The sequence below is a fragment of the Ranitomeya imitator genome, chromosome 3 (assembly GCF_032444005.1).
Source record: "Ranitomeya imitator isolate aRanImi1 chromosome 3, aRanImi1.pri, whole genome shotgun sequence".
In the NCBI taxonomy this organism is placed as follows: Eukaryota; Metazoa; Chordata; class Amphibia; order Anura; family Dendrobatidae; genus Ranitomeya; species Ranitomeya imitator.
Genome location: NC_091284.1, coordinates 81,596,715 through 81,620,991, shown reverse-complemented (window position 1 = coordinate 81,620,991; position 24,277 = coordinate 81,596,715). Strand labels below are relative to the sequence as shown.

At 42.0% G+C, this 24,277-nt stretch overlaps 1 protein-coding gene across 5 annotated transcripts in view; it reads right to left on the bottom strand.

The window, feature by feature from the left end:
* Positions 1-24,277, bottom strand: part of ST3GAL6 (ST3 beta-galactoside alpha-2,3-sialyltransferase 6) — a 208,582-nt gene that overhangs the window by 22,407 nt on the left and 161,898 nt on the right. For all 5 annotated transcript variants that reach the window (XM_069761009.1, XM_069761007.1, XM_069761010.1 and 2 more), the window contains 2 exons: positions 4,803-4,866; positions 2,681-2,776 (listed from right to left, as the gene is read on the bottom strand). In XM_069761009.1, coding sequence (XP_069617110.1) covers positions 2,681-2,776; positions 4,803-4,866 — 160 coding nt within the window. The remainder of the gene's footprint in view (positions 1-2,680; positions 2,777-4,802; positions 4,867-24,277) is intronic.

The window sequence follows — 24,277 nt, the reverse complement described above, 5'->3', positions numbered from 1 at the left end:
CATTAATCTAGAGTGGAGTGGCAGCATTCTTCTAGAATGGAGTGGCAGCATTCTTCTAGAATGGAGTGGCAGCATTAATCTAGAGTGGAGTGGCAGCATTCTTCTAGAATGGAGTGGCAGCATTAATCTAGAGTGGAGTGGCAGCATTCTTCTAGAATGGAGTGGCAGCATTCTTCTAGAATGGAGTGGCAGCATTCATCTAGAATGGAGTGGCAGCATTCATCTAGAGTGGAGTGGCAGCATTCTTCTAGAATGGAGTGGCAGCATTTATCTAGAATGGAGTGGCAGCATTCATTCTAGAATGGAGTGGCAGCATTCATTCTAGAATAGAGTGGCAGCATTCATTCTAGAATAGAGTGGCAGCATTCATTCTAGAATAGAGTGGCAGCATTAATCTAGAGTGGAGTGGCAGCATTCTTCTAGAATGGAGTGGCAGCATTCTTCTAGAATGGAGTGGCAGCATTTATCTAGAATGGAGTGGCAGCATTCTTCTAGAATGGAGTGGCAGCATTCTTCTAGAATGGAGTGGCAGCATTTATCTAGAATGGAGTGGCAGCATTCATTCTATAATGGAGTGGCAGCATTCATTCTAGAATGGAGTGGCATCATTAATTCTAGAATGGAGTGGCAGCATTCATTCTAGAATGGAGTGGCAGCATTCATTCTAGAATGGAGTGGCAGCATTCATTCTAGAATGGAGTGGCAGCATTCATTCTCGACAGCCGATCCTCTCATTCTTTATGGAGCTGCTGAAAAAGCCCAATGCAGTGCTCGGCAGCTACGTAGAGAATGAAAGGAGAGGCGGTCATTGATGCTCTATTCTAATGGTAATAAGTGTTCCCCGTTGTACCGATGGGTGTGGGGCATAGCGGTCAGACCACCATTGGTCTATATGTTATCACCTATCGTCTTCCTATTCTGGCTCACGGATGGGAGACCACCACTACAGACCACCTCTATGACATTCACATCCCATAATAGGCTGTCACTACAAGCATTTGGAAGTTAAATACATGAAATAAAGAAACTTAAAAATGTAATGATATTACATGAACCACTCTGAAAAGTAACTGTATACTTGGCAGGAAACCTCCATTTTTCTTACATATGTCACCAACACATTCCAAAGCGCAGTATACATATTAGAAGCATACATATATTATATATTAGAAGTATACATATTAGAAGCACATCAACTTCTGTTAGCAGCACAGACAACTAAGAGCTGAACACACAGGGAAACAAATGATAAACTAGAATATTTTTGGTCTGTGAGAGGAAACCCCAGCACTCAGCAGAAGATATCCGTTGTGGAGCCCGGATGGTAGAGATCAAAAACCAACTACGGTACTTTGCATGAGTCAATGTGCAAAAAAAAAAAAAGGAAGGAAGGTAGTGGTAAATATAGGGTTCTTCTACAGAACACCCGCACGCTTAAAATAGACAAACTCTAATGATCAAGAAATAGCGGGAGCTGTAGGACGTATTCACACAGTCTTGTCGGTTTATGTATAAAATTAAATCTCAGGATGTGTCAGCTTTAGGGAAAGTGTCATTACCAAAGGACCTTTTGTGAAAATCTGATTTTTATGTCCCACCCATTCCCGTCCCAGTCAATTTTCATTTTTGCTCTTTTGTTTTCTCCTCCCTTATAACAGTAATAACATTTTGACTTTTCCGTAGACATAGTGGTATGAGGGCTTATAATTTGTGGGATGAGTTGCAGTTTTGATTGACACCATTAATTTTTTCCATTCATTGTACTGAAAAACAGGAAGTGGGAATAAGACATTTTCAGGGTTTGGTATCTACTTCTGAGATTTAAAAAAAGTTTTAGTTTTTTCTTTTCAATTACTCTTCACTTTATTTTTAAGTCTTTCGAGACGACCAGTCCAGCCTGTGGCTAGATTTCATACGTGTGCATGGGACACTAATCAGAAAGACAGGTTTTCGGCAAATTCTCCCTGCCCGCTGCCCTTGAATATACTGGGCGAGACATATCAGATTGGAAGCGGGAGCAGGCAGAAACCGCCGGTTTCTCTCTAAGACTCTCAAGTTTCTCTCTAAGACGTCGCAGCGTCAAAGTCAAACATATCCGTGGCTCAGATCACACACCAGTGACTGATACATGCTGCCCATGGTTGGGCTGCATGTATCAGCAGTCAGGTTCCCTTTAAAGTAATAACTAAAAAAAATAAAATGTTCTGCCAGTAGCATAAAAGTAAAGCATATGACATAGAGAAGATCAAACTCCCGTGAAAAAAATTGGAAAATCCAGCAACCGCGAGAGTCATAAAACATCACATTTTAATTAATTCATGATTAAGAGCTAGTGTAGCTCGAAACGCGTCGACCGTTATGTTTTTTAAAATTTTTCCTTTTCATGTTTTAATCTACTAATAAATGTGATGTTTTATGACTTTTGCAGTTGCTGGATTTTCTCATTTTCTTCATGGTTCATTTACTCAAGAAACCAGCCTGAAGTCCCCTATTCTAGGAATTTCTCAACGCGGTGAGCTGATGGTTGCTCCATTGTGTTTTTCTAACCGCAAATTCCCACCATTCCATCCATTAAATTAGTTACAGTTCAGTCCACTAAGACACAAGGTAATCCCCCCATGTGCCTCCTGCCCACAAGTACAATAACAAGTGCTAAAATAAGACAGAGGAGTCGCTGTACCTTATTATTACATCATAGCCATCAATTTTCTTTCCTAGAGTGCTGTTTCGGAGTACGCCACCATTCCCGACAACAACACATTTCTTACAGGAAATACTGGAAAAGAGAAAAGAAAAACAATAGTTCACATGTTAATGAGATAAACTAATGGGCTCATACCGAGTGCGGTTATTGGTCAAACTTTAGTCGCTGAAAATTGTGGCAAGGTGGTAATAATCTGAGCACAGAAACACTGGGGTAACGTACGCGCCGTGAGCCTAGTGTTCATGTGTATGGCAGAGATGAGAGCAAGAACTGTCAGCCAACTGCAGTCTACGGTGTATGGGCAAACTACTCCTTCCTTGTATGACATAGAGGAAAAAGAAAAGAAAAAACCATGTTGTGCTACAGCCCATGAAGAACATCTGCACAGCTTAAATTAACACCTTCCCGGTCGACCGATTTTTCGTTTTTCGATTTTCATTTTTTTCCTCCCCTTATTCCAAGATCAATAACTTTTTTATTTTTCAGTCGATATAGCTGAATGAGGGCTGGATTTTGGTGGGAAGAGTTCTACTTTTGAGTGTCAGCAACCGATTAACTGATATACTGGGGAGAAAAAATTCCAAGTGCAGTGAAATTGCGAAAAAAAATGCAATTCTGCAATAGTGTTTCTGGGTTTTGTTGGGCAATATAATTCTCCAGGCCGGTGTGATTACAAAGATACCAAACATTCGAAAAAATTGGACTGGACTGCAACAGAGCACCGCCATGGCAGCCTGGGGGGGGGGTCATCAATAGTCCCCTGGTGACATGGGGAGCCATCGGTGCCTCAGAATCATCGTGTCCCTAGGCTGTGCACTGTAAATGTCACTGTTACTGATTGACAGCGGCACTTAACAGCCACAGGCAGCGCTCTGCTGGCAGATGTGGATGCAGATGATTGCCGGGTAATATTGCCGAAGGCCTCATTCAGATGGCCGGTTTCACATACAAGTACTGTGCATGAATAGAACACGTACCCATTATAGTCTATGGTACTGTTCACATATCTATGCTTTATGTGGACCATGTGTCTGCCACAAAATCACAGAGGCGTTTTTGATCAAAATCAAGCATACAAGTGTATGGGTCCATGAAAAATCCCTGACGGCACACATTACCATTTGAATGCTGTCTGTTTTAAAACATTTATAATAGACAGGAAAAGTTTAGCAATTTTTTTTAACCCTTTCATGACATGGCTTTTTTTTTTTTGCTTTACTTCTTTCCTCCCCTTCTTCCAAGAGCCATATCTTTATTTTTCTGTCCGCACAGCCGTATGAGGGCTTGTCATTTGCAGGATGAGTTGTTATTTTGAATGACACCATTGACTCTACAACATAACAGTACTGGAAAACAGGAAAACATTTCCAAGTAATTTGTAAAGCGCTGCGGAATATGTTGGCGCTATATAAATAAAAATTATTATTATTATTATTATAAGTGCGCAGAAACTGCAATTCCACAATTGTTTTTTTTTGTGTATATATATATATATATATATAACAGGAAAAAATTTCCAAGTGCGCAGAAACTGCAAAAAGTGCAATTCCACAATTGTTTTTTTTGTATATTATATATATATACATACACACACATACATATATATACACACACACATACATATATATATATATATATACATACCATGTTCACTACATGGTAAAACTGACCTGACAGTACGATTCTACAAGCCAGTACGATTGCGCAAACAAATATATATATATATACATACACACACACACACATATACATACATATATATATATATAAATATATTTTTTAAGTGGTGAAAAAAAATCCAGAAATTTGTAATGATTGTTAAAGGCTCATGATGGCTGATTAAATCAGCCATCCTCTTCCGGGGAAGATGTGGGCTCAGCAGGGACACGACATATGACGTGAATGTATGTCATATGTCATGAAGGAGTTGACGTAAGTAAATGACTGATTAAACAAGGACGATAAAAACAGACACGGCGACAAAACACTGGTGACACTTGGTCCGTGCTTTAACATAGGAGAAAAATCACAGATATCTGAATGAGGCCTTAAAAATACCTTCAATAAACTAAACGAGTCTCCATCTAATGCTACTTACTTCCTGATCTCATCCGGGAGGTCACATTTTGGAAGTTTCTTCATTGCCACATCGAAATATCTTTCTGTTGAAATACAAAAAGAAAAATTACAAATTCTGCTGCTCATAGCAACCTACAAGAGTATTTTACTATCCAGCATTGGTCTGTGCTGGGTTTACACGCTATTATTCTGTGAAGATCAGACCTGTGATCCCATTATAACAAATATCAGTGATTTTATATATGTCCCTCCGCACACAGCAACCTTCTTTGTACAATTTTGATCGTTCATAATATTACACAAATCATCGGCCACAACCAAAACGGTCTGAGAGCACAAGATTTTTCAGGTTATTCACGTATTCTATGTAAAGGCTGTAGCGCAAACTGTATAATATAATACACAGGCAGTGGACTACGGTCTACAGAGGTGAAAATCTACTTTTTCTGAGGCATAATGTGGCTATTTGGATCAATTCACTTAGGGTAAAGAAAGTACGGTATATTGCACAGTGGTTTGGAAAGTATATACACCAATATATGTTCAGATTCCAAACCACGTTGTAATGGAGTTATTACTAAAGAATAATGTGGGGTCTGTAATGAAGGTTATGTAAAAATAAATAAATAAATAATTGCACTAATCAATATGACGACTTCTTGGTCATTCAGATTTTACTCTCGAGACGTGGTTCTTCCACTGTAGAGAACATTTTTTTTGTGCACAGTTCACAAAACCGACATGCTGGTATTTCATGGTATTTGGCTCCAGGTTATTATTCAAGTCTTGTGATCAGTTTGACGTTTTTTGTATATGTAAGTAAGAAAGTCATATGTTAGCTGGGAAATTCCCAACTCACCCAAAAGGTCACTAGAAAAATGTAGCTTCTTTAAGAAAAAAAAAAGTGAAAGGTGTAAGGCTGCCGTCACACTAGCAGTATTTGGTCAGTATTTTACATCAGTATTTGTAAGCCAAAACCAGGAGTGGAACACATAGAGGAAAAGTATAATAGGAAAATATGCATCACTTCTGTATTTCTCACCCACTCCTGGTTTTGGTTACAAATACTGATGTAAAATACTGACCAAATACTGCTAGTGTGACAGCAGCCGAATAGTTCTAACAAGCACGACTGGTTCATCTAGCATTGAGATATCAGGACCACTGACATGCAACCTCCATTATAAGATGCTTCCAGCAAGGCTTTTTGCTCACCAATTTATTGGCCCTGATAAAGGGTCTACAGAAGGTCCTACAGGCTGGCCACCTTACCCAAGGTAAATCAAAGCCAGACATCCCCAATAAAGTGGTTATGTCAAGTAATGCACCTCTTCAAATGGAACCAGTGATCAGGTCCAGCTTCTCCAAGTCGCCAAGTAAGCATCACATGCAGCCACGGAATTATTGACCAGCATCGTCGCGTCAAGTTCACCAGGGCATAGGGTCAAGAGACCACAGTGAACATACAACTCCATAAAGATGATTCCATAAATTTGATCTGTGGTGTCTGCAATTATATGCATCTACTAAGACTTCTCAGGCTGCTGCAAAATCCACTACAAGGAATCAAATATGTTAAGGATTCCAATGATCAGAATAACCCCATTATTTTGTCTACAATTATGCAGCTTTCATCCTATATTATTGTAATAGTAATTCTTCAGCTTTGTAGTGTGCGACTTACTTCTCTAGAATATATCATGGTGGATAGTTTAGTTGTTAGATTACTAGGGTATTGGGTTCAAATATAACCATCAAAACGTGTACACCTGGCAAGTACTCCCCTTTTTAGTTTTTTATAGGTTTAGATTTTTTTAGGTTTTATAGTGGTCTCCAAGTCTCCTCCAAAATCACTGGTTTCCTATAGAACAGTTTGGACAGCTGACAACATAAATTGCAGGAAATTGCTCCAGCTACAAAGCCCTGTAAACCTCCTCCTACCTGTCAGACATTGTAGGAGATATTTTCTGATTAGTAGGTCCACCATGATGTCATAGTTGTGGTGTGATGCATGCATGATGTCACACTAGATCTCCATATCAGAAGAGGCTCTTGGGATGTCGGCAGGTGAGTAACAGGACGATAGTGGCCACATGCAGTCTGCTATGCCATTGTGAGTGGCCACCAACCACTTGGTCACCAATATGCTTGTCTATGCCTGGTGACTGCTCACATGTATTTTGGAAGTGAGAAAAACAAGGAATGGCACATTGCCCTGAAGTAGGCATGGACAACTACCAATGATGCACTGTGGACATCTGTGAGACTCCCATATATTGGCAGAAGGGGGTCTCCTATCCCCTGTGTAGCAATGGAGAGGTAGCAATCCATGAATCCAACTATCTTCAGTGTAAGTTTGTGTGACTAGTTAAACACTTGGTTGTCTCAAGTAAATCACACTGGAAATAACTGTATACATACATAGTACCTTCTTTTCCAGAGAGTGGAAAGGGAAGGAGGAGGACCACATTCAGCTCATCTGTAGGAGTCCTGGAATCTTTTAGATGGTACTTTCCCCTTCAAGTTTTATTGCTGCCCTTAATGTGGCTTCTAGAACCACAAATGGTTGTACACCCCATTTTGACTGGCTGGTTTGTATTTTATTTTATTTATTTATTTTTTTTTGGGGGGGAGGGGGGGTCCTGCAGTTTCAATACTTATTTCCATCCAGCTGATTTCCTGATGCAAAACTCTAACATACATGCATCTGATGGATAGCAGTGGTATTAGTGACACGTATATCATAAAGGTATATAGATTATGCATGGTACTCTATAGTTAAAGGGAACCTGTCACCCCGTTTTTTGAGATTGAGCTATAAATACTGTTAAATAGGGCCTGCGCTGTGTGTTCCTATAGTGTATGTAGTGTACCCCGATTCCCCATGTATGCTGAGAAATAACTTACCAAAGTCGCCGTTTTCGCCTGTCAATCAGGCTGGTCAGGTCGGGAGGGCGTGGTGACATCGGTGGTTCTTCCTCAGCTTTACGTTGGTGGCGTAGTGGCGTAGTGGTGAAGACACAGCGCGCGATCTGCGCTGTCATCCCTTTCGTCGGTGGGGGCGGCCATCTTCCTGGGGCCGCGCGTGCGCAGATCGAGTGCTCTGCTGCACGGGGCTTCAGGAAAATGGCCGCGGGATGCCGCGCGTGCGCATTAGAGATCGCGGCGGCCATTTTCCCAAAGCCGAGTTTGCATCTCGGCTTTGGGAAAATGGCCGCCGCGATCTCTAATGCGCACGCGCGGCATCCCGCGGCCATTTTCCTGAAGCCCCGTGCAGCAGAGCACTCGATCTGCGCACGCGCGGCCCCAGGAAGATGGCCGCCCCCACCGATGCAAGGGATTACAGCGCAGATCGCGCGCTGCTTGTTCACCACTACGCCACTACGCCACCAACGTAAAGCTGAGGAAGAACCACCGATGTCACCACGCCCTCCCGACCTGACCAGCCTGATTGACAGGCGAAAACGGCGACTTTGGTAAGTTATTTCTCAGCATACATGGGGAATCGGGGTACACTACATACACTATAGGAACACACAGCGCAGGCCCTATTTAACAGTATTTATAGCTCAATCTCAAAAAACGGGGTGACAGGTTCCCTTTAATCGAGTAATCTACTGTGCTATTCCACGTAGTCTCCTGGATGGATGTTTGACTTTGTTGGCATAATGGGAGAATTCAAGATGTCAGCTGGCACCGTGCCCCTTGATCACATAAACTACATTACTCTTTGTATAGAGGACCCACCTCTTACTTTCTTCTATGAGGACCCAAACCCTCCCCTTCCTCTATGTGGACCCAACCCTCACCTTCTTCTATAAGGACCCAACCTCCACTTTCTTCTATGAGGATCCAATCGTCACCTTCTTCTATAAGGACCCAACCCCAACCTTCTTCTATGAGGACCCAATCGTCACCTTCTTCTATAAGGACCGAACCCTCACATTCTTCTATGAGGACCCAATCGTCACCTTCTTCTATAAGGACCCAACCCTCACCTTCTTCTATGAGGACCCAATCGTCACCTTCTTCTATAAGGACCCAAACCTCACCTTCTTCTATAAGGACCCAATCCTCCCCTTCCTCTATGAGGACCCAACCCTCACTTTCTTCTATGAGGACCCAATTCTCACCTTATGCGGTGTTTCTCAAACCAATCAATATTATATTTGACTGTTTAAAAACATTTCATTTTTAAATGCAGATTTAACCATAGTATGTAGGCAACAAATAGTTCTTCATTCTGCACAATATAGGGCTAGGAAAAGCAGAAAAATGACCACAGCTGAAAGCAAATAGCTGACGATTTGTGCCAAATGTGAATAACATGGTCCATGAAATAATTGAACACACAGTTTGCTCAAGGATCAAGCTGGGACGTCACAATGCAATGTGCTATATTGTCTGTACCTTTATAATGGGACTTTACTGGCTTGTTAGAGACTATTTAAGACCCTGTTATCTATGGTGGTATCAGGAGAGAAGCAGTTAGCCAACAGTCAATGCTTATTATTCAATGTCAAGTTCCATATATTCATGGTTTTACCTTTGTTTAATAATAACAGACGTTGCCGGTGTCTGTGAATAACCGGAATAATCTTATTTTTGGCCTCATAAAAAGCCAAGGTGACAGAATACAAAGAAAATATTGCTCTACTTGTTTGAGGATGTGTCACGGAATCACGGCAAAAACTATTTGTGCTTTGGTTTTCCAACTAACAAGGAGTGACTTTACTTCACATGATAGCATTTTAGGAGATAACGACTTCCTAAGAATACAATATTGTGAAAAAATTGGTCTGCGCTCAAAGTGATTAGTTTTTCAGTGATCATCATGCATAGATGTGAGGCAAATAAATTAAAACCAATAAAGTAGAAGCGACTAATATATATAGAGGACGTTTCGACCCGTCCCGGGCCTTTGTCAAATGACTAAAAAATAAATAAAATAATATTGTTATCATCCACAGTGAATAATACATATATACAATGTAAATTCAGGAAAAAAAAGAGGAACATAACTCCCTAAATACATCAGATCCAGCCATACACACTAATAGTCCTTCCCAAACTTAATGTAGCATGTGTAAAGGGTTAACTTCGCTGCCCACATGTCCGCAGATGTATTTATAGGGCACCTGTTTGATATTGTGCTGAATTATAGGTCGGAGTTTCTTGCCTAATTTTAATTAATGGTCCTCATTGTAAATGACTATTAACCCTAGCATTAACCATTATTTGACTATGGTTAATTACGGTAAATCTCTGTATAAATTACCAGACGAGAGACACCATTAAGATCTGGTAATTAGGTCTTAGGTCCCATACCTGTCTAGTCTCTATACCAATTTTTTTTTTTACTTGGTTTCATAACCGTTTACTGTATTTATATTCTTTTTGCTTGTTATTAGACAGGTAAGGGAATAATAGGGAGACCCGACGAGAAGCGGGGGAGCCACTACTGTGACCCTAGGGGGCTAACCTCCGCAACTTAGGTAGGGGTCGATATTAGGGTAAGATCCCACCCATAGGATACACACAGATATTCTGACCAACCTTTGGAATGGGGCTTATTATATTTTAAACTCAATGGATAATAACCTAGAAATGAAAAATAAAAAAAAATAAAATAAAAAAAGACCTGCAGGAGCAGTCTACACGATATATGGTCTAACCTGGCAGAGCTCCAAGGACATCATTTTTGAACTGAATATGGTTTTACCTTCTAACACAGCGTGACACTACACTTTCCAAGTTATGGCTAAAGAAAAAAAAATGCATATTCATTCTTTTTAATCAATAGGATTGCATACACATCATAGTGATGGTGTCAGACTACACTAGCCCTCCCATTGTGGCGTTATGGGAGAAACAATCAGAGAAGCCCCCACAATGTGCCACTATATTACAGGGTAAGTGAACAGCCTGGGCAGACCGCTCCACGAAAATCAGCATCTTTTCTACGTAGAAATCCGGTCATACTTCTTGTTTTCGGAGTGATCCTGTCCGTTGTGCTTTCCCACCTTACTCTCTGACAGTAGCCTTTTTTAATTGCGGTTGAAGGACAAAATCTGCTAGAACCTGTGCCTGTTTTCTTGTACTATGCCTGGGATGGGGAACCTCCGGCCCACGGGCCGCATGCGATCTGTGATCTATGTGCCCCCGTGAACCCTGTGTCCCCCTGCTATGTACCCCTTGTGCTCCCGTGTGATCTGTGCCCCCTGTGATCTCTGTGTCCCCCAGCTATGTGCCCTCCTTTGATCTTTGTGTCCCCCCCCCTGTGATCTTCGTGCCACCCCTGGAAAAGGAGCTGTGAGAAGCAACATGATCAGCATCACCCAACATCACAGCTGCACCAAAGAGAAGCAGCTCCAGCCGTCACATTAGGGGCGAGTTACTGTAATTGTTTGACTAAATATAACGGGGTCATTTTCAAGGTGATCATTTTTATGTGCCCCCCGGATGATGGTAGAAATTTCCAAATAGCCCCCGGCAGGAAAAAGGTTCCCCACCCCTGTTGTAGAGGTTAAGAGTCTGACTGCATCCAAAAATGCAGCAAATCCACACCTGCGGTTTCTGGCAAGAGGAAAGAATCTGCACAGAAAATTCCACAGGCAAATCTGCAACGTGTGCACACACCATAAGAGTTCTGGCTCCTACAGAACAGTTAGACGCTCCTAATCAACTCGTTACCTGCATTAAAGACCGCTCTATTACATATTCACCTTTATAAAAGACTCCTGTCCGCAGACTCAATTAATCCGTCAGACTCTAACTAACCTCTACAACACGGGTGGGGAACCTTTTTCCAGCCGGGGAGACCATCTATCTATCTATCTATCTATCTATCTATCTATCTAAAGAGGAGGTTGGACCAGAAATGACATCACAATTTTTTTTTGTTCAATAATAGATTTGTATGCGTTTTTGAAAGCTAAATAAAGATCTATTATTGAACAAAAAAAAGAAGAATTGTGATGTCATTTCTGGTCCAACCTCCTCTTTAACATTTGACCAACCCACACTTCATTACACACAGATCGATAGATAGAAGGAATGAGATAGATAGATCCATAGATCGATCTATAGATAAATCTCTGTCTATCTATAGATGTGGGAATTTTCCCACACAGCAGTGCCGCAAGTGACAGTATGAACTATACCATACTCACAGCGGCGGAGGAATACAGTCATTGTATCCTGGTGCCCCTGGAGAGCGGTCGCATCTGTCGATGTGACAGCTCTCCACAGGAGATCATCGTCGGGACACTTGTTATTAAATGGATTACTGCGGATCAGGCAGTATATTGTTTGTTTATTATTTTAATATGTTTTACAGGTGATCGAGGGCTTTGGGGAATAGGTGATTGGTGAGTATGTACTCTATGTTGTATGTACTGTATGTCTATATGTGTGTACTGTATATATATATATATTTTTATTTACACTTGAACACAGTAGCCAGATGATGGGACTATACTGTCCCATCAGATGGCTGCCAGTCACTGTAGCAGGCATAGCCTCATGGGACTTGTCCCATCGGACGATGCCTGCCAACATATAGACCCACACACACAGCCCTGCAAACACTCACACAGACACACACAGCCCCGCGATCCCCACACACAGACACACACACAGCCCCGCAGGCACACACAAACACCCGCACACAGACACACATCTTCTCCGCACACACAGTGTCCGCCCACACACTCTTTCCTCCTCCCGATCTGCAGCGTTTCTCGCACCCAACTCCGCAGCAAAACCACAGATCCTACGGTTTTGCTGCAGATTTGACTGAATCAATGGAAGTCAATGGGTGAGGAAAAGTTGCAGGTCCGCAAAAAGAATTGACATAGTCCTTTTTCGAATCTGCTGCGTTTTTAGTGCGGAATTTTCCGCACCATTAGCACAGCATTTTTTTTCCCCCCATTGATTTACATTGTACTGTAAATCACTTGCAGATCTGCAGCGTTTCTGCGCGGAAAAAAACGCTGCGGATCCGCAGGAAATCCGCAACGTGTGCACATAGCCTTAATGGTTGGTAGGGGATCAAATACTTACTTCTCTCTGCAAAATGCAAATAAATTTATAAAATGTGATTTTCTGGATTTTCTTTTTGATATTCTAATCTCAATGTTAAAATTAACCTACCTTTAAAATTATAAACTGTTCATGTCTTTTTCAGTGGGCAAACTTACAAAATCAGCAAGGGATCAAATACTTAAAATTACATATCCTTTCATACTTTTGATAACGCAACTCTTGAGTGAAAACCGCTCACCAAAGGCTATGAATACGCAGTGACATTTCATTCATACCTTTTGAATTCCTAAATGCCCCTTTTTGGAGCAGCAGGTTGTAATCTATTCATTGTTACCTCCTGCAGCCTCTTCCAGCACACACCATTTAGAATCATGTGCCCTGTGGCCGCATTCAGGAAAACGTCAGGCAACAGTGGTTTCTGTTGTTGTTGCCATTCAACTACCGTTTGTTTTGGATCTTTTTTCATCCCTGATGAAGGGAGGCGTACCTCTAAACCTGGCATGCTTGCAGGCTTGTTTCACCGCTCAGTGTAGTGCCTGCTACTTGGATCTGCTGCGTGCTTGACATGAACATTTTTGGACTGCTTTGCACTTTGGATGTTTTACATTTTTAGTTCCATGGTGCGTTGGATTTTTTTTATACACTACAGAAAAAAGCTTATCGACCCAAACCGATGCCTGCGGGCATTTCTGCTTGGTTTATATGAAGCCGTTATGTTAAAATATGTATTGAAGTTGAATTACGACTGTTGTGCTGTTTCATTTTTTTAGTGCCTGATTTCTTGTTCTCTCTTCTTGTACCTTTACTCTGATGCCAATACCTCGATGCCCTGAACACTGTAGCAGAAAGTTACATATGCAAACCTAGTGCATGCCCAAATCACCATAACAAAACCTATAGAAAATTATCTTTATTGCATAGTTACTATGATACACAGATAACTCTGCTACATTTACACTGCAAACACAAGTCTGTGCTGTTACTATTACATGCATTGTTACCGTACTTCTGCTTCCTATATATTACATGCACACAGCTACATGTCTACACATTACGTGCTATCACCCTTCTATTACCAACAAAATAACATAGTAACATAGTTAGTAAGGCCGAAAAAAGACATTTGTCCATCCAGTTCAGCCTATATTCCATCATAATAAATCCCCAGATCTACGTCCTTCTACAGAACCTAATAATTGTATGATACAATATTGTTCTGCTCCAGGAAGACATCCAGGCCTCTCTTGAACCCCTCGACTGAGTTCGCCATCACCACCTCCTCAGGCAAGCAATTCCAGATTCTCACTGCCCTAACAGTAAAGAATCCTCTTCTATGTTGGTGGAAAAACCTTCTCTCCTCCAGACGCAAAGAATGCCCCCTTGTGCCCGTCACCTTCCTTGGTATAAACAGATCCTCAGCGAGATATTTGTATTGTCCCCTTATATACTTATACATGGTTATTAGATCGCCCCTCAGTCGTCTTTTTTCTAGACTAAATAATCCTAATTTCGCTAATCTATCTGGGTATTGTAGTTCTCCCATCCCCTTTATTAATTTTGTTGCCCTCCTTTGTACTCTCTCTAGTTCCATTATATCCTTCCTGAGCACCGGTGCCCAAAACTGGACACAGTACTCCATGTGCGGTCTAACTAGGGATTTGTACAGAGGCAGTATAATGCTCTCATCATGTGTATCCAGACCTCTTTTAATGCACCCCATGATCCTGTTTGCCTTGGCAGCTGCTGCCTGGCACTGGCTGCTCCAGGTAAGTTTATCATTAACTAGGATCCCCAAGTCCTTCTCCCTGTCAGATTTACCCAGTGGTTTCCCGTTCAGTGTGTAATGGTGATATTGATTCCCTCTTCCCATGTGTATAACCTTACATTTATCATTGTTAAACCTCATCTGCCACCTTTCAGCCCAAGTTTCCAACTTATCCAGATCCATCTGTAGCAGAATACTATCTTCTCTTGTATTAACTGCTTTACATAGTTTTGTATCATCTGCAAATATCGATATTTTACTGTGTAAACCTTCTACCAGATCATTAATGAATATGTTGAAGAGAACAGGTCCCAATACTGACCCCTGCGGTACCCCACTGGTCACAGCGACCCAGTTAGAGACTATACCATTTATAACCACCCTCTGCTTTCTATGGCAAAGGCAAAGTCATGTAATTTTGCTCATAGCAGAGCTTTGCTTGCAATGCATAATAGACTGCAGAGCTACGTGTGCTTGTATTATGTAGGCTGCAAAGGTGCAAATGCATGTTGTGTGTTTGCATAAAATAGAACCCCATTTGAAGAGAGTGGTTCAATTGCTGTTAAGATTTCAGAGCACCCCCAAAAAGTCTCCTAAAAAAAATTCAGTGGGGAGAACGGCACAAGATCACTGCAGAGCTTGCTCCGGAAATGCAGCAGGCAGGAGTCCGTGCATCTGCTTACAAACTGGGGTGAAAGGTTTTGAAGGTTGACGTGGTGTTATGAAAGGCAGCAAAGAAGCCACCCCTCCCCAAAGAAAAGATTAATGACAGACCGACATTCTACAGAAAAGAAACTGGACTCTAATGCAGCACATACAGGCTTGTTTGGGACTTCTGGAAGAATGACTGGAGAAGGGGAGCGCTACCTGCGCATACCAACAGCAAGCAAAGCATCCTGAGACCATTCATATGTGGAGGCCTTTCACCCATGGAGTGGGCTCACTCACAATTTTGCCTAACACTGCCATGAACATAGAATGGGATCTAAACATCATGCAAGAGGAACTGTGTGAAGAGCCAGGAGCAATTTGGCGATGAACAATGCTTTTTCCAGCATGATGGGGCACAATGTCACAAAACAAAATATATAGCAGAATAAACGTTTTGGTCCATGGCTAGGAAACTTCCCAGATCTCAATCCCCTGTGTTCAAATCCTCAATAAGTGGGTGGACAAACAAAAGTGCAGAAATTGTGGTAGACTTCAAGGACTGGTTAGATAGTAATGGGTTGTCATTAGTCAGGATTTGGTCCAGAAGTGGATATCCAGGTGCCAGGGGAAGGGCAAATTTCTTAAAAAACTAAGGGTCAACACTGTAATTACTGAGTCTTTGGAAGAACAAATTAGTCTAAAAACTTCCGAAATGGTGTGAAAATCAGAATAGGTCAGTCTCAAAACTTTTGGATGTGACTTTAAAGGCATCAGAGAGAAGCATGCATATATTCAGAGCTTAGAAGAGCTGTGTTTGCCAAGTGTTGACAGCACAACATTGCAAACACAGCTCTAGACAATCCACACAATTTGCTGAGCTTTTCAAACTGACCCTTGCTCCCGGTTTTTATTCCTTTACAAAAGTGTTTGAGGACTATCTGGAACTTAAGTCTGGAAATAACTCTTCTGCAACAGCTATGGCTCCCGTCTCTGCTCTACAGCACAGAGTGTGACCATTGGCCCTCTCACTGATGGGATTACAGGAACCAAAGACGGGGGATCGGGTACCAGGAAGGTTTGCTCAATTGCCTAGTGCTGAACAGATTCTTCCAAATCTGTTGTGCCAAATCTTGGCTACAAAGGCAAGTGTGAGTCGAGTGCACATTACACAGTCATGGGGATTAGTAGTGTGGACAATAAATATTTACCGGCTGCGCCTGACCCGGCTTGCACTAGATCATTATGTGATTCTTTGTCCCTGTTGCCACTTTGCCTCTGCTCTGATAGTAGCCCTTCATGGCAGGCAAAGATGGATTTCACGGTTCCGCTGGAAATCAGAATCATGTGACTTTGAACCATCAAATTAAGTTCTGTGTGTGTGACATAGTAAATATCTGATGATGAGACCTATCACGCATGCCTCATGAATGGGCGTACCACCAAGCATGGCAGTAGTGGATTCATTTCTCCATGCCACATCTTCTGTTTGGATCTAGTACAGGGTAAACACTTTTTAAGGGCCTGTGCACAAGTTGCAAATTTGTTGCGCATTTGTTGAATTTGTATCTGCGCAGATTCGTCACAAAAGTTGAAAGGTTTCCTGATGCCAGCAAAGTGAATGAGAATCCTGAAGCCTCATGCACACACTGCTTATTTGTGACTTGCAGATTTGGTGCAGATTAAATCTGCAGGATGTCAATTCTTTCAGTGCTTTTGGAAAAAAAAAGCATGTAGAAAAAAATGCAACAAAAACACACCTATTTGACTGAACATTTTTCCTGCCTAAAGATGCAGAAGTTTCTGAACCAAATACTTAACGCGTTCACATAATGTTTTACAATGTGCATTACGTGTCAAGTTGCACTTACTTATGTATTACAAAGATGAGATAAAACCTAATAAACCATATCTACGTTGCAGATCTACGTTGTTATATTCAAGGATGCTGACAGTCGTAAATGTGCAAGAAACTGCAGTGACCCAAGGTTTCCTCCTGTGGACATTTTTATACTGAATATCGGCTCCATACGGAACGTAGGATCCTCATGACACGCGGTAAACATATTCAGGTCGTCTCAATATCTATAGTACAAAAATTCTCAATCTGAAAAAAGGAAGTGAACCTTTAATATTAACATTGTTACTTCCAAAACGTTCTCTTTAATCTTGTCCCTTAGCGTTGAATGTCGGATTGGCTTCTTTTCCTGCTTATAATGCTGCCAGTGTCTGAATTCAGATTACTTATTACTTTAGGCTGATTAAAGCCACTTATCTTATTTCTTCAAAACAGATTACAGAAAGCTGCAAACGATGTGAAACCCAAGACGACCGAGGGAGGGTTAGGGAACGTCCACAAAAGATGCAGAAAAGTCTCTTCAAAACACAAGTCTGAAGGCTGATTTATCTGGCTGAATATTCCCCACGTAGCTCGCAATTCACCAAAGTTAACGAAAATTAATATAGTCATGTCAGATAATAAGGAAATGACTATTGATCCTGCCAGCATGTCCAAATACAGACACCCTACAATGGGGTTAGCACGGTGGCTCAGTGGTTAGCACTGTTGCTTTGCAATGCTGGGGCCCTGGGTTCTAAGCCCACAAAAAACAACATCTACAGTAGTTTGTATGTTCTCCCCATGATTGTGTGGGTTTCCGTTGTGTTCTCTGGTTTCCGCTCACACTACAAAGACATACTGATACGTAATCTAGATTGTGAGCCCCAATGGGGACAGCGATGGTGTCCGGTAAAATGCTGCGGAATAGGATGGCGCTACATAAGAAAATAAATAAGTGAATAATCACACACTTCTATCAGTCATAGATACCAATGCCTTTGTACAAATAATTATGTCTAAAATTCATGCCATGTACATTTATTAGATTTACAGCATGTTATGCTAACAATCATCTTTTAGTGGCCAATACCTGAAAAATATAGAAACGTATTGCTTTGTTATCTATCCAAATAACTGATGTGATCTTGCCTGTTACTGATGTACAAAATTCTGTGGAGTACTAGTAGAGTCTGACTACAAACAGTCTCCTCTGTAGTCAGATTTTAGCAGCAGAAATTATTCTAAGGCTCTACAGACGCTTGCCTTGAGGATTTAGAATGGAAATCAACAAGAAATACCAAATCTACCACAAATGATAAACAATGGTTGTCGGTGGACCCCTTTTGAGTTAAATTAGGGTCTGTAATAGCTTCTATCATTTTAACAAGAATAGTACTACATGCAGCAATATTCTTTCCATCACATCGGCCACGACAGAGGTGTAAGTTCTTAAACACAAAATACTGTTCTCTTGCTTGCAATTTTAATCTTACTAAGAAATATATATATATATTTTTTTTAAATAATTTTCGGTGACTAATTCTTGTATGTAGCTTGTATAGTGGAGTGTCGATCAGCAATTATTCATACATAGAGGAGGACAGTGAATATTAAGGGTACCGTCACACTGAAACAACGCTGCAGCGTCGCTGTGTGGTCGCTGGAGAGCTGTCACACAGACAGCTCTCCAGCGACCAACGATCCCGAAGTCCCCTGGTAACCAGGGTAAACATCGGGTTACTAAGCGCAGGGCCGCGCTTAGTAACCCAATGTTTACCCTGGTTACCAGCGTAAACGTAAAAAAAAAAAATTACATACTTACATTCCGTGTCTGTCCTCCGGCGCTCTGCTTTCCTCTGCACGGTCAGCGCCAGTCAGCCGTAAAGCAGAGCGGTGACGTCACCGCTGTGCTTTCTGGCTGGCCGGCGCTGACACAGGATGCAGGAGTGCAGAGAAGCAGAGCGCCGGGGACAGACAGCTGAAGGTAAGTATGTAGTGTTTGTTTTTTTACATTTACGCTGGTAACCAGGGTAAACATCGGGTTACTAAGCGCGGCCCTGCGCTTAGTAACCCGATGTTTACCCTGGTTACCAGTGAAGACATCGCTGAATCGGCGTCACACACGCCGATTCAGCGATGTCAGCGGGACATCCAGTGACGAAATAAAGTTTCAGACGATCTGCTACGACGTACGATTCTCAGCGGGGTCCCTGATCGCAGTAGCGTGTCAGACACAGCGAGATCGTAAGGATATCGCTGGAACGTCACGGATCGTGCCGTCCTAGCGATCAAAGTGCCACTGTGTGACGGTACCCAAAGGTACCGTCACACTCAGCGACGCTGCAGCGATATAGACAACGAGCCGATCGCTGGAGCGTCGCTGTTTAGGTCGCTGTAGAGACGTCAAACACAGCAGCTCCAGAACGATGCAGGAGCGATCCAGTGACGTAACGGCAACTCACTTCTCGTTCATGCTGGTTGTTCGCTCCATGTCCGTTGCTGGTATCGTTGCTTTTGATGTCAAACATGACGATACACGCCGACCTGGCGACGAAATAAAGTTCTGGACTTCTAGCTCCAACCAGCGATATCACAGCAGGATCCAGATCGTTGCTGCGTGTCAAACACAACGAGATCGCTATCCAGGACGCTGCAACGTCACGGATTGTTGTCGTTCTCGTTGCAAAGTTGCTGAGTGTGACGGTACCTTTATACTAAATACTATTATACTAAACTCACCCTTTTACTGTGTGCTATTCAAGTGCCGTCTCTGAAACTCTTTGCTCACCTTCTGTTTACCTTGGCTGCAGACCAATATACACCAGTGCTTTAAACCACTGAGGCCAGCGATTGCCTGCAGTGGTCACGTGGGTATATGAAATGGGACATTTGGAGCCAAGGTAAACAAACAGAAGACGAGCGTCAGAGATGAAGTGCTGGAAAGACGCAGAGTAAATGATGATGTATATATAAGACTTAATTACTTTAGGTGTTTGGAGCTTTACATTCCTTTAAAGGAAACCTGTCACCATAACGATGCAGTCCATTCTGCAAACACTGTTAGAGATCACGAGGAGCTGAGTACAACGATATATACAATAGTTTGTGAGAAAAGATTCAGTAAAATCTGTGCTTTCATCATTAATCTTCTGCTCTTTTCGGCATTTTGAGTCCAGTGGGCGGTGTTATAGTGACTGACGGCTTTCTATGTATAAGTGTACATGCAGAGATAGCGCTCGGTCACTGATGGGACCCACCTACTGGACCAAAAATCCTGTAAAGAGCAGAAATTTTAATGATGAAAACAGGTTATTCTGAATCTCTGCCAAAACTACTGTAGAAAAAAAAAAGCATACATGGGCCACACATCCAAAAATCATAGGTTGATCCAAAGCGGCTAGGCAAAAATTAGAAAACTGAACATGAGGTTCTGAATTTATCATTGTGATCAGACCATGAATAATCCCGGAAAGAACGGAAGGTTGACTCACAAACCTATATATCAGTTTATTCCGCTCCTTTGCTCTATAACACGGGGCCTGCAGATTGGATCGGATTTTCATAGTGCCGGATCCCTTTAAAATTCACCTGACTCTACGACCGTGAAAATTGTATTCCTACTACTTGCATATAGTGAAAAGAGGACAGAAAACATACAAACTATGAAACAAGGATTATTTAATTTAACTTTTTTTTTTATTATTATTAATTTTGCTTATAATAAAAAAAAAAAAACTTTAGAGAAAGGTTGAACCTGATGGATCTTTTTTCAACCTACGGAACTAATTACAGAGTGACGTTGGGAGGCAATCCGGATGCAAAAATATGCATCTATAACGTAATCTCTCTTATCTAAACTATGGTACATTTGTTGACTAACAGGATCGCTAAAGCAAGAAATACAAGAAATATCTCCTGTTCACGAGACATGAAGTATGTATAGTTCCGAAACCATTACGTTCAATGCTGACGACAGCTCATAACAGCCGAAAGTATCATATAGGAGGGAAGGGTGAAATGTGAAGGGAGTACAATGTACAGGACTGGTACCGGGACACTTACTGCTATATCAGATAGTATTAATGACGCTTTGGTTGATCAGATACCGGATAGAGGTGCAGCTCCAGGATACGGGTGCGGTGCAGGACGGCTGTACATTGACACCTGCTATTCGCCTTATTTAGAAAATGATTAATGATAAAGATCCCCTGTGCGCTGCTTACAGCGATGTTATCAGGAGTCGGACTTTTAAGCGTCTTTGCAAACTTATTTATGGAACTCCTAGTTACGTGAGAGAGTGAAGGACGCCGCCATAGGAAAAGCTAGAATTGAAGCAACAGCTATCAACATTTTGCTGCACCTTTCACTTTTTATGTTCAGCAACAGATAAGGCAGAGTATGGGCCGACATCTGCTGCCAACCTCTTATCTTAGTCATACAGAGGCGCTTTGTGTAGGCAGAATTCACATCAAAATCATAGCAGTGTGGTCAAAAACAGGAGTTACTCACAAAATCTTTCTCCTAGTTTTATTTCCAGCATTGGGAACATTGCACACTGTTTACTATTCAAAACATGAAGAGAAATGTATAGAATCTATAACTATTTTACAGAAAAAAAATGAACATTGTGCGGTTTTAAAAAACCAGCAGTGTCTGCGTTTGTCTTTATAAACTCACAATATGTCCCTATTTTTGGAGGATTTGTCACTCCTGTGAATCACTGACCTAATATTTAGTTTATACCTAGTTTTTTTTTTTGTTTTTTTTTAGAACTGCTTCACATCTATGTTACCTAGAATCAACCAACTTCTGGCCCCCGCCACCTGTTACTCCAGCTCAGGATGTCGTTTGTTTGCTTTGCCTCAGACACGGCACAAGTGTTCCATCGGATTAACCCCTTTATGACCAAAGGTATTTTCGTTCCTCGCTCCCCTCCTTCCCAGAGCCATGACTTTTTTATTTTTCCGTCAATATGGTCATGTGAGGGCTTGTGTTTTTTTTTTTTTTTGCAGGTGAAATTGCAAAAAAAAAAGTGCAATCCCAGAGTCGTTTTTTTGTTTTACTTTTTTACTAAGCTCACTAAATGCTAAAACTGACCTGCCATTATGATAATGATTCTCCAGGTCATTATGAGTTAATAGACACCAAACATGTCTAGGTTCTTTTTTATCTAGGTGGTGAAAACAAATTCCAAACTTTGTTAAAAAAAAAAAAAAACAACGCCATTTTCCGATACCCGTAGCGTCTACATTTTTCGTGATCTCGGGTTAGATGAGGGTTTATATTTTGTGCGCCGAGGTGACGATTTTAAGGATACCATTTTGGTGCAGGTACGATCTTTTGATTGCCTGTTATTGCACTTTAATGCAATGTCGCGGCAACCAACAAAAGTAACTCTGGCATTTTAAGGGTATGTGCACACGATGCTGAAAACGCTGCGGATCCGCAGCAGTTTCCCATGAGTTTACATTACAATGTAAACCTATGGGAAACAAAAAACGCTGTGCCCATGCTGCGAAAAAAATACGCGCGGAAACGCAGCGGTTTACATTCCGCAGCATGTCACTTCTTTCTGCAGATTCCACAGCGGTTTTACAGCTGCTCCTATGGAAAACCGCAGTTGTAAAACTGCAGAAAAACAGCGGTAAATCTGCAGCAAAAACACAGCGTTTTTGCCCTGCAGATTTATCAAATCCGCTGCGGAAAAATCCGCAGTGGACAAGAATACGTGTGCACATAGCCTAACGCTACGCTGTTTAGCGATCAGGTTAATCCTTTTTTTTTTATTGATCGATCGGGCGATTCTGAACGCGACAATATCAAATATGTGTAGGTTTGATTTTTTAATCGCTTTATTTTGAATGGGGCGAAAGGGGGTGATTTGAAATTTTATACCTTTTTTAAAACTTTTTTTTTTTTTTTTAAGAATACCCGATGCGTTAGAATCGGGCCACCATCTAGTGTTTCAATAGTCTCTATGGGAGACTGGAAGCTGCCATAACCCGATCGCCTCTGCTACATACAGGCAATGATCAGGTCACCTGTATGTAGCAGAATACCTCACTTGCTATCAACGCCGACCACTGGGCGGTGCTCATAGCAATCCGGCAGTGACAACTACAGAGGTCTGCAGGAGACCTCTGGTTGTCATGCCAACCCATCGGTGACCCACGATCACGTGAAGGTGGTCACCAATGGGCGGATTTCCAGAGCGATTGCCGGAAGTGTATGTTAAATGCCGCAGTCAGCGTTTGACAGTGGCATTTAACGGGTTATTAGCCATGGGTGGATCGTGATTCCACCCACGGCTGTTACGGGCACACGTCAGCTTTTCAAAACACCTGACAAGTGCTGGGAAACATGTGGACTTCCTGCCGGAGCTCACATCAAGGGTAGGGTGTCTGACATCGGTGTACTATTGCGCCCGATGTCAGAAAGGGGTTAAAGTCCGGGGGGATTGGGCTGACCACTCCATAACCTCAATTTGTTGGACTGGAACAAAAGATTTTGCTCGTTTACTGGTGTGTTTAAGGTCGATCTCTCGTTGAAACACCCATTTTCAGGGCATATCCTCTTCAGCGTAAGGCAACATGACTTCAAGTATTTTAATATATGCAAACTGATCCATGATCCCTGGCATGCAGTAAACAGGTCCTGCACCACAGTAAGAGAAACATGTCCAGACCATGAAGCTAGCACCACCATGCGTCACTGTCTTCAGAGAGTACTGTGGCTTGAATGCAGAGTTTAGGGGTCCTCTAATGAACTGTCTATTGGCCTTGGACCCAAAAAGAACTATTTTAGTTTCATCAGTCCACAAAATGTTTCTCCATTTCGCTTTCTCTTTTTTTTTTGTAAACAGTGAGACCGCAGTGAAATTCTCTCGGTGAACTCACCTCTGCACCGTGCGACTTTCCCACTGTGCCAGCGGGGATCTCACTGAGGTCACCGCAGTTCATCCCAGCTGGGAACGGAGCCTCGGTGACGTCACTGTTAGTTACTGAGGTTATGCTCACAGCAGCTCATTCACCAGTGGTTTTAAGCCTGGATGGTCGCATCTTGGCACCGTCTAGGTTGAAAACTAATTATCCCCCAGACATGGATTATGGTATGGGACAGTATGACGGATAGGTGGGGAATATTGCTGGTTTTTATTTTTGGTTCATTACAGGAAAACGAGGGTTTCGGTGGAATT